At 50.2% G+C, this 16,118-nt stretch overlaps 1 protein-coding gene across 1 annotated transcript; it reads right to left on the reverse strand.

Moving 5' to 3' along the window:
- Positions 1-3,982: 3,982 nt before the first annotated feature.
- On the reverse strand, positions 3,983-10,659 carry ZFHX3 (zinc finger homeobox 3; the record flags this gene model as incomplete). Its single annotated transcript, XM_008948094.1, has 3 exons — positions 3,983-8,183; positions 8,239-9,506; positions 10,557-10,659. Coding segments are annotated over 3 exons (5,572 nt in total), but the record flags the coding sequence as incomplete, so codon positions are not given.
- Between the last annotated feature and the right edge of the window lie 5,459 nt (positions 10,660-16,118).

Raw genomic sequence — 16,118 nt, forward strand, 5'->3', positions numbered from 1 at the left:
AGCAGGAATAGCCTGTAATGACACTGTCCCCTGGTGCCAATTTCTTCTCTCACAGCTGGTAGTAGTTGGGGGCAAGAGGAGCGTGGCTCCCGGAGTCACATCCATTAGTCACGTCCACTGCAGTTGGCGAACGTGCTCCTAAAAAGGAATGTTTTGCTTGGGAAGTCCCCCAATGCCATTTGGGGAAAATAAAAATGAAACACAGCTCTTAACATTCTGCTGGCACAGCTCTGTACACTCCATGGCTCCAGAGCTAGGAACCTGCTGCAGGATCCTGCCCTGCCACAAAACCATTCATCAAAATCTAGCCTTCCATTAACACATCCTGAGTCCTCACAGCTGGGACAGCACCTGCTCAAAGGAGCCGAGCACGAGCAGTTGCAGAGCTAGGAATCAGCCATGAAGGCATGGTAACTTAAGTTGCACCTCTTCTGTGACACATCCAGTGGGAGAGGAGAAACTGCTCGTTTGGGGATGCTCTGGGAGCCGGTGGCCCGTTCCCAAGGGAAAGCAGGCCAGCAGGGAAAGTGCTGTGCACAGGGCAGGCGGCGACTCCCAGCTGCGAGGTCCAGCTGTGAGGGGCCCCTCTGCCTGGCCAAGGCAGTGTGAGAGGGACTCCAACACCACCAGCCGCTGGGGCCAACAGCTCTGTCTGAGCTGCAGCTGCCCCACGGATCCTGCAAGGTCTTAAATCATCACAACTGATCCTGAAGAAAAAGTGTAGGCATCCTCAACCATCTCATCCCTGCTGCTAGCAGGCAGCCTAACACCCAGGTCCTCAGCCAGGGCAGACGGCCCACGGGAGAGGGAGCACAGGATGTAGATTCTGTGCAAAGACACACATGCTCCTCAGGCTTCTGGGCACCAAGCCCGTCTGCTGCCTGCACAGCTGCACTGCAAGAGCCCAGTGCTGAACCATGCCCTGAAAGGCTGGGGTAGCCCAGAAGGAATCTGCAGCTCCCAGCACAGAGCACAGGAACTGCTTTCTGGCAGCGCCGTGCTCTGGGCAGCAGCTGCACCTCGGGCGAGCAAAGCACGCTCCAGAGCCTGGCTGCACGAGTCCCTGGCCCAAACAGCCCATCTGTCCTGTGGGGCTGGCCCCTGTGAGAGGGGCAGGGGCCCACGCTGTGGGCGCGGCTGGCAGCACGGCAGCCGGAGAGCTGGCGGGGGCCAGGCAAAGCCCTCCTGAGACCTGCGCCTGCTCCCGGCACGGGATCGGGACAACGGCCGTCTGGGAAGGCACGAAGTGTATGAAGTGAGGCTCCGTGCAGCAGCCTAATACATTTCAGATGAGGGCATATTATGGATAGATGCCATCGAAACTGATGTTCCCCAGCTGAACAGTTCCTGAGAGGTTCAAGCGCAGGAGTGGCGGCTAATTCATAACGTTCCTGGATGCACAGCCTTATCTGCTTCGACAGGCTCTGAGCTGAGATGGCCTGACCTTTGGAGCTTTATCTAAAGGCCACAAATAGTCTGTTTGACTTTCTAAATAGCTTAGTCCTGTCTAGGCAGTCACTGATTGCTTTTAACATTCGTAGTACGTAGCCCCATCTCCCCAGGACACATACTGGTCTTTGGAGAAAAATAAAAGCAATAATAAAGATTAAGGTGCAAAAAAGTAATCTTAGATCTCGTTATAAATTTGGGGCGCTAAGTAAACAGCACAGAGCTATCTGTGATAGGCTGACAATATAATATGCTAAACAGATCTTAGCCTCATTCTGGCCTCTGAAGCAAGATCTTCAGTAGGATCAGAAGTGTTGCACGGAAAAGTCCTGGCATGCAGAGGTGCCCTTCAGGCACTAGGACTAGATTCAAAGAGCAGGAAGGGGCAGTAGCCCTGAACACAAGAATTTCTAACAGCAACTGTTTTTAAAAATGGTTTAATTACAGTGACCTATCCTACAGCTATAGTCAAGAATGATTCTGCTTTTACTGTGAGGGTTGTGGGAAGAGTTTTGTAGCTATGCAAAGAAGCCTCGCAGAGGCCCTGGCTCCCAGCAGAAAGCTTTTCCAGATTCCAGAAAAACTTACTCTGACCTCTCCTGTTCTCTGATAGGACCTTCTGACACGCACCCCAGCAACCATGCTACAAGGTAGTTCCCTCCACTGCTCTCATGGAAAAAGGGATCTTAACTCCAAGAGAGTGGGTCATCTTTGGGAAGGCCAGAACCCAACAAATACAGCGTGATTTAACTCTCTTTCATCTGTCAACAGAAGGTATTTCAGTGATGGAGAAAAAGGTGAACACAGCCACTTCCAAGGACGGAGAAAGATGCCTGATGTGAGTGGTGGGCCTCTAGTGCTCTCTTTAGGGTGTTATACCCAATTTCACTGCTGCCACACACAAACTTCTGTTGCTAGTGCTGGGATTTACAGCGAGCAGCTCTGCAGCCAGTCCCCCATGGGAATGCCAGATGAGCTGTTCAAGCTTCATGTAGCTGCTCACACCAGCTACTATGATTTTGTCTAAGGCTTTGATTTGCTTATTCAAAGTTACCTCCCGGATGACAGAAGAAGAGGGTAATTTGATTAACATGACACAACCATGCTACCTGGCAGCATCCTCACTGAGTTTTTCAATCTGCTGAGAAAGGAACTTCAGAGTCAGCCTGCTGAGTAACAGCATCACAAAGTCTTTTTAGAGACTGAGAGCATTCCAGTTTCCCATTATGAAGACGGGAAGATACTCAGATCCTGTTTGTGCTTCACACTATGGGTCATAACTCATCATTAGCCAATTAGTTCCATACGTTGTGATTTTTGGACACTGACAGAGGCAGACCTGTATTGCTGCAGTGCAGAAAACAAAGCTGGAAGGCAGCCTATGGTGTGACCGCAGCAGGCGTTACCCTGTCACGGGCTTTCCAGCCTGAGACAGGCTCAGCCTGCTGCTGAGACAAGATACTGGAATCAGTTCTTGGGAACTCTCTGGAAACACAGAGCAGCCCTGAAGAAAGTCAACTTGAAGAGGGATTATCAGAAGTAGACAAAGAAGCCTGCCAAGTGAAATCAGGTCTCCTAGAGAACATCAATTACTCTGTCATGAGTGGCAATTCAGACACAGGCATGTCTCTGGGATGCCACAGATGTAGCAGGGGTGCAAAAAGGCCCTTGGATCAAGTTTTCTAGGTCGCTGCTAGTCTACTGAGCAGGATGTTCCACTGCCAGTGTTTCCTATGCTGGACGTTTCCATGACAACATTACGTTTTGTTGAGAAGGTACTTTCAGGTCATGCCCAACCACTGCTCAAAACCCAATCCACAGCTGTACTGGGACCTGTTCTGGACATCACCATAAAGATGTTACCTACAGATGCTTCAGGTTTCCATCACCAGTGCTACCACACACACCACACTTTTCCCTAGAAACTCAGTCACCACTTCCTTCAACCACTGGAACAGGTTGTCCAGAGAGGTGGTGGAGGCCCCATCCCTGGGGACATTCAAGGTCAGGCTGGATGAGGCTCTGAGTAGCTTGATCTAGTTGGAGATGTCCCTGCTTATGGCAGGGGGGTTGGACTAGATGACCTTTGGAGGTCCTCTCCAGCCCACACATTTTATGATTCTATGAAAGAGTTCAGAATTATTGAAAACCTGGGATGGTACTATATCAATCCAATTTAGTAACAAAAGGAAAGTGACAATTACCAATGCGTTCAGCACATTAGTCCTTTGCCCGTTCCACTTGATAAATCCTCTATTTTCTATTTCCTTGAAGGTGCTTCAGAGCTTTTAGTCTGTGCTAACGAAACAGAGATACGCAGCATGTCTAGATGCTGCTTTGTTTCAGACTTTGCTAGAAAAACCGAGTTCGGGAATCAAAGATCAAAGACCTATTGCTTATTCATTCTCTAGTCAACACGCTTGACTCAAGGGCTGTGTATTCTATCAATCATTCTCAGGAGAAGAGCTGCTTGTGCTAAAGCTGCGTCAAGCTAGGCTGTGCCTCTGAGCAGCGCGCAAACAGCCATACCCACCTGTGTTGGATGGAGTGAAGCCTGGTAAGGATGGGCTGTTGAGGCCTGGGAGCAAGACTGGAGGGATGCCCTGTAGTGCTGGGTATGCAGCAGGAAGGTTAAGAGCTTGCAGAGGGGCGTTATCAAACATGCCCTGCTGTTGAGCTGCCAGACCAAGAACCTCATTGGCTTTTTTGATCCGGTCCAGCTCCTGCTGAGCCATCAACTGACGTACAGTAGCTGGGTCAAAATACTCCTTTTCCTTATCCAACTGGCTTCCAATGGTTTCTTTAACTTTGGAGATATGCTGTTGAGAGAAGATATGGTCACGTACAGACAGTCGAGCGCTGTACTTGATGCCACACAAAGTGCACTCTGTTTTGGGTCCCTCGTAACTTGTTTGGTTTATACCAAAATGCTTGGCCATGCTGAGTTTGGACTTCTTCTCCTTTGCCCTAGCATTCTGGAACCAGACCTGAACAACTCTCTTTGGCAGTCCAATGTCATTGCCCAGGACCTCACACTCCAGCATGGTAGGTGTCCTGTAGTCATTAAAGCATGACTTAAGAACTTTTAGCTGGAGATTAGTCATCTGAGTGCGAAAACGTTTCTGTCCGGGCCGATCCCCGCTCTCCCCAGACTTGCTGGCTGAACCACTTGCACCAGGGCTGGGTGAGCAGGGGTCTGCAAGGCTGGATGTTTCACTATAGTCCACAGTACCTTCATTATCGTACTCTTTGCTGTAAAAGCTGGGAGCTGGGCTGACCAGGCCAGAGGACAGCCGATCTTCATATTCAGACATTGCTATCATGGCAGCTTTTGTCAGACCTTCGCTGGGTCCCGATGCCGATTTGGTTTCGGTTGCAATCCCTGTTGCACTGTCATTGTCCGCGTTCCCTTCATCTCCTGTTGTAGTGTCTGTGATTGCAGTGTTGACAGAAGAGCAGTCGTCGTTGTCCAGCTTTGCTTGGTCAAAGCTCAGATTGACCGAGGACATGGAGGGACTCTCAAAGTCTTCTATCCCTTCCACCTTAATGGAGGATGGACTCAGCAGAGTTCGAGGTGACAGTTCCATGCTCTTGTTCACTGGGGAGAGAGGAACACTCTGTCCGTCACTGCTAGTTGGTGGCATGTGGGAAAAGCTTGCTCCATCAAAGATATCTCCCTTCATTTGGAGTCCCCCATCACAATCTAAGAGCATGGCAGACAACGTCAAGTTGTATCCAGCTCTCTTGGCCTCATGCCAGTGACGGGATCGGATATGAGCTTCAAGAGCTGTCTTGGCTTTAAAGAGGGCTCGGCAGAAGGGACACCGTCTATGGGCTTGGGCAGGCCCTACAGCTCTGAACTGCCCCTTCCTCTCCCGTGCACGGGTGTTCTGAAACCAAACCTGCACCACACGCTTCTTCAAGCCCACTTCATGTGCAATGTGATCCAGCATTTTCCGTGTTGGGTTGGAGTCAAGCAAGTATTTCTGATAAAGAATTTCCAGCTGTTCTGGGGTAATGGTTGTCCTTAGACGTTTATCCCTTTGTGGTTCTTCTCCTCCAGTCCCACTGTCGTTTTCTCCAGGGCTTGCGCTGGCCTTTTCCTCCAGCTTTCTCTTCAGCGTGTTCATTGTGGATGTTGGAGTTGATGGTGAAGTGGCTGAGCTTGCTGGAATCTGTGGTAACGTTCCAGATAGCAGCTGGCTTGCAAGTAGCGGATTGCTGGGATCAAAAAGCATGAACGGCATATCCAGCGTTCTGTCCAGGAAGGGGGGATGGATAAACTGGTTCTGTGCACTCAGAAAATGGAGCTGCTGATGCTCCTGCCAATGCTCGAAGGAAGGAAATGCCAGCTTACACTGGTCACACTGGTAGGGGATTAGCTGAGGAGGTAGGTTTGCCAGCTGTTGAGGGGTGGACGTGTGAATGGGTTTGAGGGAGAGATGTGAGAGCTGAGATGGACTTGGGCTTGACTGTGACAAGGAGCACTGAGGGGGCTGAGGAGGCGGAGGTGGCTGTTGCAATGAAGAGGGGGAGGATAACTGTGAAATCTTTTGGTGTGCTGAACTTGTCTTTTGTTCTTGGTCCTGTTGCTGCTGAGGCTCTTGCTTTGGTTGCACTTGCTTCTCTTGAGTTTGGTTTTGCTGTGTACTTGGAGGTTCAGACTGCTTTGGTTTCTCATCTGTAGCTTCGGCTTTAGAACTATAGGTGGAGGAATCATCTGCCTCTGCTGTGAGCTGCAGAAAAGCTGAAGAGGTTGCATTGGCTGAGGACGTAGGTGTGCTGTAAGCTTGTGAGGGCATTGGTGTGCTGCAGGAGGAACTGGTAGGAGTCAAGAGCTCCATTGCATCCATAGAGTCTTCATTCTGGCTATCATCCTGTCCATCCTCATCCTCATCTTTGTAACAAAGCTTTTTCTGGTGTTTAATGAGATCAAAGATGCGCTGAAAGACTAGACTGCACTTTTTGCACTGGTAGTTCAAGTTGCTTGTTCTAATGTACCTGTCATTCGTAAGCTCCCGTCGTTCCCCATCTTTGCCTTCTCCCTGATTCTCATAGTTTTTCCTGGCTTTTTGACGGGCATTCTGAAACCACACCACTATAACACGTGTTGGGAGGTTCAGCAAGTTAGAAAGCTGCTCAAATTCATCATCCTTTGGATAAGCATTGGCATCAAAGAAGTCCTGCAGGACTCTGAGTTGGTAGTCAGTAAAGCGTGTCCGGGAAGACCGCTTGCTTCCCCAGTACTCCTGCTTCTGAGGTTCTGGAGAAGGAGGCCGTGAGTCTATCTTCAGTTCTTCCAGGCTAGTAATGGGAGGATTGCTGAAGTTGTAGGGGGAATCCTTGTTGCGCTGGCGTTCTTTGAAAAGAGTGTTTCTAAACCAGTGCTTGATCACTTTCTGGGGCAATCCAGATTTGTCTGCCATCTCTTTGATCTGCTCCTCACTTGGGGAATTGTTAATATCAAAATACTGACGAAGGACTCGGAGTTGGTCGTCGGTGATCCGTGTTCGTGGCCTCTTGTTCTGCTGCTGCTGGAGAAGGCTAGGGTTGAGCTGATGCTGGTACAACTGGGCCAAGTCGGCAGGCAGAGGATCTACGGGACCCAGCTGGGGCGGCAGCTGCGCAGGTAACGTTTGTAGTGGCATGGTTTGCATCATAAGTGGAGAAAAGATGGGGAGCTCCATTGGCATGGAGAGCTGGGTGAGTGGCACAGACGGCTGGGCTGGTGCGATTGTAGGAGAGGTAATCGGTGGGGCTGAAGTAGGAATGGTGGGAGTAGAAGCCGGCTGAGGAGGTGCTGGAGGGAGCGGAGGTGGGGGTGGTGGAGGTGGTGGGGGTGGCTCTGGGGTCTGAGGCCGTAGTGGGTACAGTTTGTCATAGTGTTCTCTGTACTGTTTGGCAAATCTCTCTAACTGCTTAAAGGGAAAGTAATGTTGGTGAACATGCTCTTGGTGGCTCTTCAGGATCAGGATGTTTGAAAAGAACTTGCCGCACGTATCGCACTCAAGCTTTTCCAAGTTCTCACCTTGGTCTGTCTTCCCATTTTTCTTCTGCACCTTCTGCTTGTTCTCGTTATACTGAATGACAAGCTCAAAGCCAAAGTTTTCCAGCAAGGCTTTTGTGGCGTTCCCTCTGGCATCAGAGGCAATGCGTGGAGGCAGCAAGGAGGGCTCCGAACTACTGCCTGGTACGAAGTCCTTCTTCTCTTTGGGCTTTAAGTTATCAGGCAGAGAATCCTTAGATGCTACATTACTGTCTCCCCTCTCTGCACTTTCCCTTTCCCGTGGGGTTTCTTTTTCTTTCTCCTTCACTATGGATTTATTCTTCTTCTCGGGGTGCTGGCTCTGCTGTATAAGGACGGAGTGAGGCTGTGACAAGGACAGCTGACCTTGCTGCTGCTGTAAGAGCTGCGGATGGCTCTGCTGAGGGAGCTGAACTTGCGCCTTCAAGTCTTCTAGCAAACTTGGACCTGTACCAGTCAGTGTCAGTGCACCACTGGTGACAGGCAAACTAACTTCTGGATTGAGCTGAAACTCAGCACTGGGGATGTAGAACGGAAACAAAAGATGCTGCTGCTGCTGAAGCTGCAGGAGGGTCTCAGTGGTCATCGGAAAGTGTGGCAAAAGTGCTGGGTTGAACAGCTGAGACTGCAGGAGAGCAGCTTGCTGCTGCAGTTCTTGCTGCAGATGGGCCTGGACTTGGGCCTGGGCCTGTGCCAAGGTCTGAGCTTGCTGCTGCTGCTGCTGCTGCTGCTGGTGCCGTTGCCGGTTCCGCCTGCGCCCGCACAAGCTGCTGTTGCTGCTGTTGTTGTTGTTGCTGCTGCTGTTGCTGCTGCTGCTGCTGCCTGGATGCAATCATGTCTGCCAGCTTCTTCCGGTTCACCTCTTTGGGCTCCGAAGGAGAGGAGATGTTAGTGCTTACAGGGTTACCTAGAGCAGGAATCCCCACATTGTCGCTGGACACCTGGTTGAGCAGGCTGGGAATGGGAGTTGTGCCCGAATTACTTGTGTTGGTGGCTGTAAAAGTATTACTGTTGCTAGCGCTCACTGGACTTGGCGTGGATGAGCCCAAAGAGAGGCTGCTGCTGCTGCTGTTGCCAGCTCCGTTACTGCTGCCGCTGCCCCCAGCCGCCTCCAGCTTGGCGGCGCGAGCCTTGGTCTGGTGCAGGACAGACCTCATGTGGATCTCCAAGGTGGAGCTCTGACTGTAGGCCACGTTGCAGGTGTTACACTTAAAGGGTTTGTTGTCTGGGCTGCTGGTAGGTTCGGGCTGCCCGGTAGCAGACTCTTGGAGAGCTCTTTTCAGTTTATGCAGATGAGAAACTGAATTGTAATGGACCAGGAGAATGTTCTTTTGCGTGAAAGACTCCTTGCAGACTGTGCACTTGTAAGGGCGAGACGGATCGAGGAATTTCTCCATAGTGAAGTTAGGGCCCTTCCTGAAGGGCAAGGCCCTTTTTGGTTCTGAGCCAGAGTCCTCTTGCACTGACCCTGAATCGCTACCTGTCGGGCTCTGCTTATCTTCCAAGTCGCTCTCCTCCTCCTTATCTTCCTCGACGATTATAGTGTGGTCCTCTGCAAGCGAAGGATCGCCCATAGCGAGGAGGTCCCCGTTGACCAGGAGACCACCATAGAGCTGCTGAATGTCAGCCTCGCTCAGCTCCAGATGGCTGGTTTCCAGGTGCTTCTTCAGGGCCTGGAAGGTTCGGAAGCTGCGCTGGCAGAGGCAGCACATGGTGGCCGCCCGGATGACGTGGTACTGGGAGTGGAGCTGCAGCTTCTCAATGGTTTTGAAGGCTAGGCTGCACTGGTTGCAGCGGTACTTGTAGACATGGCGATCGGACACCGGCAGCTGAGGCCGCTTGGCGTGAACTTCGTTGAAGTGTGTCTGCAAGGCTGCCGAGCTCTTGAACACCTGGTTGCAGCCCTTCTTCCAGCAGAGGAAGCCGGAGTCCTCCCTGGCAGAGCTTGGATCGGCCGGGACGGGCTTGGGTTCGCTGCTGTGCTCTGCGCTTTCCGATGGCAAAAGGCTCTTTCCTGAGTCTTCAGAGAGCTCTGTGAAAACGGATTTAGAGCAAACCAGAAAATTACACCAGTGCACAAGGGCAGATCAAACTCTCTTTTTGTCCCTAATATGTCCATTTTTTTTTCTCTCTGGAAGACAATAGGGGTTTCTAACATTTCTCCTCTATCTTCATTCATTCATTCATTCATTCATTCATTTTAATACCAGCCCATTACTCTCACCATGGCCCACTGCATAAACCTACACAATTTACTTTCTTGCCTACTTTGAATATCTGGAAATAATTCACACACACACATGTTCCCTTAGTGCATTTATCACCTTCAATTCTTCCTTTTAAGTGAAGGCCATTCAGCCACCTGTCTGTCTTTGCTGTTTTTCTTTGATGTCCTGTCTATTTTCCAATAAGAAGGTTCATCAAACTGAATGCAGTGTTTGAGGCTTGGTCCGATCAAAGCTAGAAACAACAGGAATGAAATTCAGGACCTGCTGGGAGTAGCTCAAAAGGTGCAATTTGAGGGAGGGTGGAGGAAGCACTCAGTGCACTGCCACTTTTTCAGGGTCTAGGAGCAGAGTCCTGCCAGAAAATACAGTGTGATGCGAGTAGGGGCCAAAAAAGAGGTCTCATTGCCCAGGGCAACATTAGCCACCCTGGTTGTGCCAGTGCTGCCCTGCCAGCACCACCAACTCAACTAGGGGATGTCTGCCTGAAAGGAAACAATGGCTGTCTTCATTCCCAGGTTCCTTACGGCCCTTCCAGGAGGGCACAGAAGGAAGACTGGCACTGCTTCCCTGTCAGGTTTGAGATCAGACACTTCTGCCCATGCAGAATGATATTCTCTGGTACTGAGCTGTGCTCCTCAGCTCCGAGCTGCCCTGCTCTGCCCTGACTATGGTCACAGCCTGTCTGTGGCACAGATGAAGGGAGATGGTGCTGCCGGGCACCGTCCAACTGTGGTTCTCAGGAAACAGCTAGGCACACGGAGCTCACATAGAGGAGTCCCAAGACACAGTCCCTGAACAGGTGATGGGAGCTGGGGGAGCAGTGGGACCCATGGACCTCATCGACCCACACTCACCAGGCTGCTTCCCCAGCTCCTCTGCAGCCGAGTTCCCGTCTTTCTCTGGAGTGGCTGCTGGGAGGAACATGCTGCTGGGCATCATCACCTCAGGTGTTGTCACCTGGAGACAGGGAGGAAAGGATGCAGGGAGGAGAAAAACAGAGGAAAATATTTTTAAACATCTTCAGTGGCAAAATGAGACACTAGTGTTTTAAAGTCAGAGGCGTCACTTTTCATAGCTCACTGAAGACTCGAATGTATGAGACAAAGCTCACATCAGTCAAAAGTGTTTCTACAGTTACATTCTGGACATAATTAGCAGTGCACACTTGAAGAATAATCTTATTATTAATATTTTTCCTTTATGTAGAATTCAGACTTTGATCACTGACAATGTTTTGTCATGGGCTGTGAAACTTCTTGTGCAACCAATTAGGTAGATAAGTTGAAAGGCCCACCTTAAGCTGCTGAAAACATAATAAGGCCCCTAATTAAATCATACCTCGTAAAGTACACTGTAATCTTGAACTAGGGAGCATTGCAGCACTGTTTTCAAAGTGTATCGATGCAGGAAAAGGAGGGGCATGAGAAAGAAAAGTACAAATAAGGAGCGAGGTGACAAAGGAAGGGATGAACAAGGAAAGACTAAAAAGACAGCAAATTGTCTGCAAAATGAAAAGCTTTTGGTAACCCTTTCCTTGCTTTGACTGATGTGTTCCCTTCGTCTCTCTTGAAGTGTTTGTCTACAACCTGCATCATCCTAACCAGTGCAGCGCTTGAACACCAACACTTTTAAAGAGCTGGAGAGTTCACGTGCTCCAACTAGACACTCTTTGAAAGAGTCAGGTGCATGTGCTCATCTTCCCCTGGAAAACCGCGTTGCTTTGGATGTACCTGGTCATGCAGGGAACACACAAACTACCTTGCCAGCAGTTTGTGCATGGTTGGCATCAGAGGCAGGACAACAAATACTCTTCCAAACGGCCAGAGCCCATACCTCACACCACCTGAAACGCCACCCCACAGCCCTGCTCCCCAGAGCAGCCGCTGGCAAGACAGACCCATACTGCGGTCCCCAGCTGTGCCTTATTCCAGCACACACTGCCAGCACTAGGTAGATGCCTCTGGCAAGTGAAGACACCTCCACAGCTCCAAGCAGCCACGTGCTTCACCCCATGGACACCCAGGAGCATCTCCCTTTCAGCAGGGCTGCGGGACTTGAAGGAACAGAAATCAACACCACCTTGCAATGCTTGCGGTGGTTCTGCTCCAGCCTCTGACTTGACTGCTGGGAAAGTGAGGCTTAAATGAATGCTCCTAGACAGGCATGTCTCCTAGCAAAACAAGTCTCTCCATCCTTCTGTCACATACTCAGAGGGCATCTGAACCTTGGATTTCAGAAGAGAGTGAGCGAGGCTGTTATCTGCACGCAGTGTACCTTGCGTTTGCACAGTCAAGGAACACGAGGCTCCAACTCAGCCACATCAGATATTAGCAAATCCGTGGTGAAGCTGAAGGCAAACCTATGTGCAGGACATGAAATCTTCCTTATCTGCACATGTCAAATCCAAGCGAACACCAACTAGACCTTGGCTTTGCTAAGTGAATGGAAGCAAAAACAGTCCATGAAAAGCCTCAGGAACAAATTTTGGCATGTGAGTGTCTGCAGACATCCAAACAGCCCTGTGAGGGGTGCTGAGCATCTTCCCTTCACTGGGATGGCCAGTGCATGGGGTGGGTCCCCGGTCCCACCAACATCTCCAGGAAAGGCAGCTGACACTGATAAATCCCCAGGAGGGAAGCTGAGCACACCACATTCGTTCTACCGTTTGCTCTAAGCTGGACTATCCGATGGCTGTGGGTGGTGGGTTGGGAGACGTGAAAGGTCACCAGTTAATTCCTGGTAGCCAGGCTTGGAGGAGGGGGACAAGCAGGGATGTGGGAGGGAAGGCAAGAAGGAGCTGTCCCTCTCAGCTTTATCAGCAGGGAAAGCGCTTTCCTAGGATCTTCAGGAATTATGAAAAATAAATCATGAGAAATTAAAAAAAAACCCCAACAGAGTAGAAAAAGAATAAAATTATCTAACACCTCAGCTGCACATCATTATAGAAAACAGTGGGCTTTTTATACGCATTACAGTAAGGCAGCCATCCCCACTACCACACTCAGTACGACGGATCAGTAATTGTTTTCATACACTTTAATTAGAAAAACTCAGATGGCTATGAATAATAATGGAAAAGAGAGACTTTTGCACTTGAAAGGTTGAAGTCAATCAAGTGTGAATGACGGCAAAAAAGAAAAAAAAAAGACACCAATTCATCAGGCCTCTGTTGTCTCGCCGCGTCTTTAATCATAATTCCTGATTGGGATTCAAGAAGGCAGTAAGCAGCGGTTCTTTGTCTGCCTTCACCTTCCGTCAATTAACTCTCCCCGAAATATAATCATCAACCTCACATGCTCCTCTGCATCTTAATCTGGGTCTCCAAACCAATAAGTCCTGCCCTATATGTGTTTAAGTAATTACCTTTATCTACCTGCATCTCCGTAGCCACAGTTCTCACCCTAGTTCTACCCCTCCCTGTCAATAAAAGAAAAAGAGCAAAAAATACAAAGAGAGGGGGAACAGAAAAAAAAAAAAAAAAAGAAAAAAAAAAAAGCTGTGGTACATTAAATTGCTACAGGCACAAAATCCCAAAAGGCGAACACGAAAAAAGGGCAGGAAACTGGCAATTCTGATATGGACATAAGGCAACAGCCGGCAGCCCAGACAGTCACATGGGTCTGGCCCTGGGATGCAAAACCATGAAAATAAGGCACTGGTCTTGCTTCAGCAACTGGACCCGCTTTAGTCCTCCACCCGTTTGGCACCGCTCAGGCTCCTCCTGGAAGTGCCGCCTGTTCCCTGTGCCATCTTCCAGGGCAGGACTGCTCTGACTCTTCATCCCCACAGACCACCCCCGAGCAGGTAGCAAAGATAAAACCAGTGAAAATAGGCTGCACGTCTCAAGTCATTATGCATTTTACACTGAATTCCGGACCGCCCATTTTGAACTATCTGTCCTTTTACACTGCAGACCCACCCGAGGAGACGCCACCTCCTTGTACGTGCAGCAAATGCCTCACACATTGCGTCTTCTTTTAATATAAACAAATATGTTTTGTTTGGAGCACCACAGGGGCAGGAGGGTTTAGCAGGCCATGGCCACCTGGCAGATAAACAAGGAGCGGTGCTCCACGACGCAGCACCTTGTACTTCAGATGTATTTAAAAGGCATTAACTGTTCTGGCGATAGAGAGGAACGTGTTTGTCTCAAGCACAGCCTATGTTAGTCCATGCAGCTGTTGAATGCTCTCTACCTCCTTCTCACCTGAGCAGGCAATACCTGGCCTGTGATCCTGGCACCCACCCTCAGCTTGGCCCAGTGCCTCCATCTGCCTATTTAAACGTCTCTTCAACACCAGCCGTTTCACACCAGCAATGTGTCGGCCAGTGTGAACCGGTACGAAAACAACAACCTTGCAGATACCAGTCTGGTAGATGTGACTCGGCTTCTCCCTCTCCCTCCTCTGTACATACTTGTTCTGCCCTAATATTAAACTACAGCACTTTCACAGCTGCAGCCACAACCTTCTGGCCCACAAGCCACCAGCAAAGCCTTCCATGGGTAACACCACTCCCTGAAATACCAGATCCCTCCTGCACGCTGCTCTGAGGGCGCCTGTTCCCGGCTGCTCCTGCATCCCAGGTCTCCTCGAGGTTGTTCTCCCAACATCACTGCACAGAAGGCAAATGAGTCCCTCTACCCGCACTGCTCTCGACCTTTCTGTCCAAACCAAACCAGGCAGTGGGGAGGAATCAGCAGCTCGCTCCTACCCTCCAACAGCCTGGCAGTCAAACACCAGTACACAGACCCTGTTCTACTTACCAGTACTTCACTGACTAGAGTCAGTGCCTCCAAGGAAAGCCCTAACACTGGAGCACGCATGCAGGGGGACATCCTTCGCTCCAACTGCCCTGTCCTTGTACCTGTCTCAGCTGGTGGGGCAGGGAACTTATGTGGGTAAAGAGCAAAGGATGGGAAAGTGGGGAAGTTTGGGCCAGAGATTGTGGCAGCCTCTCCTGTTCCCCACTCTGAAAGACCTTCCCTATCGTCTGCACTGGAGATGGGAACGCCAGCTGGAGAACTTCCCTCTAGGGCAGACTGCAGAGAAGACACTTACCAGCCTTAGAAAATGGAAAGTTGCTGGGACAAGCCACTCTGCTTTCAGGGACCCTCCCTTTCAGAAGAAGTTCAGATCCCCACTGACACGCACAGGCACCCCAATTCAACGGCCATTTCTATGGACAACATGATCCAGTGACTGACTGTTACAGAAAGGCCTAGGGCTGACACGCCACAACTCCTGCCTTCCGGACCCATGAGCATCCTCAGCAGGTTATACACACCCTGACACCTACAGACCTGTCACAGGTTTGGAAAACAACCCGTGGGTCCACTTCTTACTGGTGACAACCCACAGCAGTGATGCGTGTGGCTCCTGCCACAAATGAATCTACCAGGTTTTTAAGAAGGTGATCGGCAGAGTGGCTTATCAGCATGGGCCGGAGGCTCGGGGCTGCGGCACCCCCCCACTGCCCTGGCAGTGTGACACAAGCATATTCTTGGCACATCCACAAAAAATAATCTCGGACAGCGTGAACAGCTGGCTCCCCTTGCGCACTGGATCTGCCTGTCTGACTCTCCTCCAGACCAGGAGACCCAATGCACGAACAGGCGACGCAGTTCCTCTGTAAATGTCCCCAAATGCTGAAATCATGCAGCTTTGAAAAGAAAATCTCTAGAAGGGGTCTGAGGAGATACATTACTATCCCTATGTCCATGCAGCCATGGGGAAACACACATGCAATGCAAGGTTCCCGAACCAGACAAAGGAGGTAATTTCCATTACAAAGAGAGCGAGAGGGTGCTGGAGTGAAAAGCTTCATTAGACTCAGAGAGGCAAAGCGATGGCAGTATACCAAGGTCACTTCTAATTTAGACCATCTAATTGGCAAACATGGCTCCAAATGGCTATCATCTCACAGGGCTCAGAATTAATGAAGCCCGATTATTTTCATTACCTTCATCCGAGATGGAGAATGAGACACAGAGTGAGAGGGAAAGGGGGGAGTGAGAGGGGGCGAGAAGGAGGGAGAGAAAAAAATTGAATGACAGCAGAAGGGAGAGAGCAATAAGAAAAGACAATAGGAAAGAGGGAAAAAATGTAATGATAGCAAGGAGAACTGAGGATGGCAGGGATGGGCAAGAATTACTCTTAGAGCAAGAGAGAAAAGAAAAAGATGGAAAGCCAGCTGAAAGACTGGGAAGACGCCCTAAACCAGGGAAGAGAAAACTGACATCAGAAATGACGGGAGAGGAATGTGCAGAAGGATAGAGCCGCTGCGGGAGGAGGGAGGGAGAGCTCCCCGCGCCCGGAGGCTCTCGGGAAGCCGTCCCTTCTCCTGGCTTGAGCCCATCAGTCTTGTCAATCGACTGTACAGGCGAACTGCACTTCACCCTCATTAAGGGGCTCTCT

Source organism: Merops nubicus, unplaced genomic scaffold (genome assembly GCF_000691845.1).
Source record: "Merops nubicus isolate BGI_N331 unplaced genomic scaffold, ASM69184v1 scaffold44530, whole genome shotgun sequence".
NCBI lineage: Eukaryota > Metazoa > Chordata > Aves > Coraciiformes > Meropidae > Merops > Merops nubicus.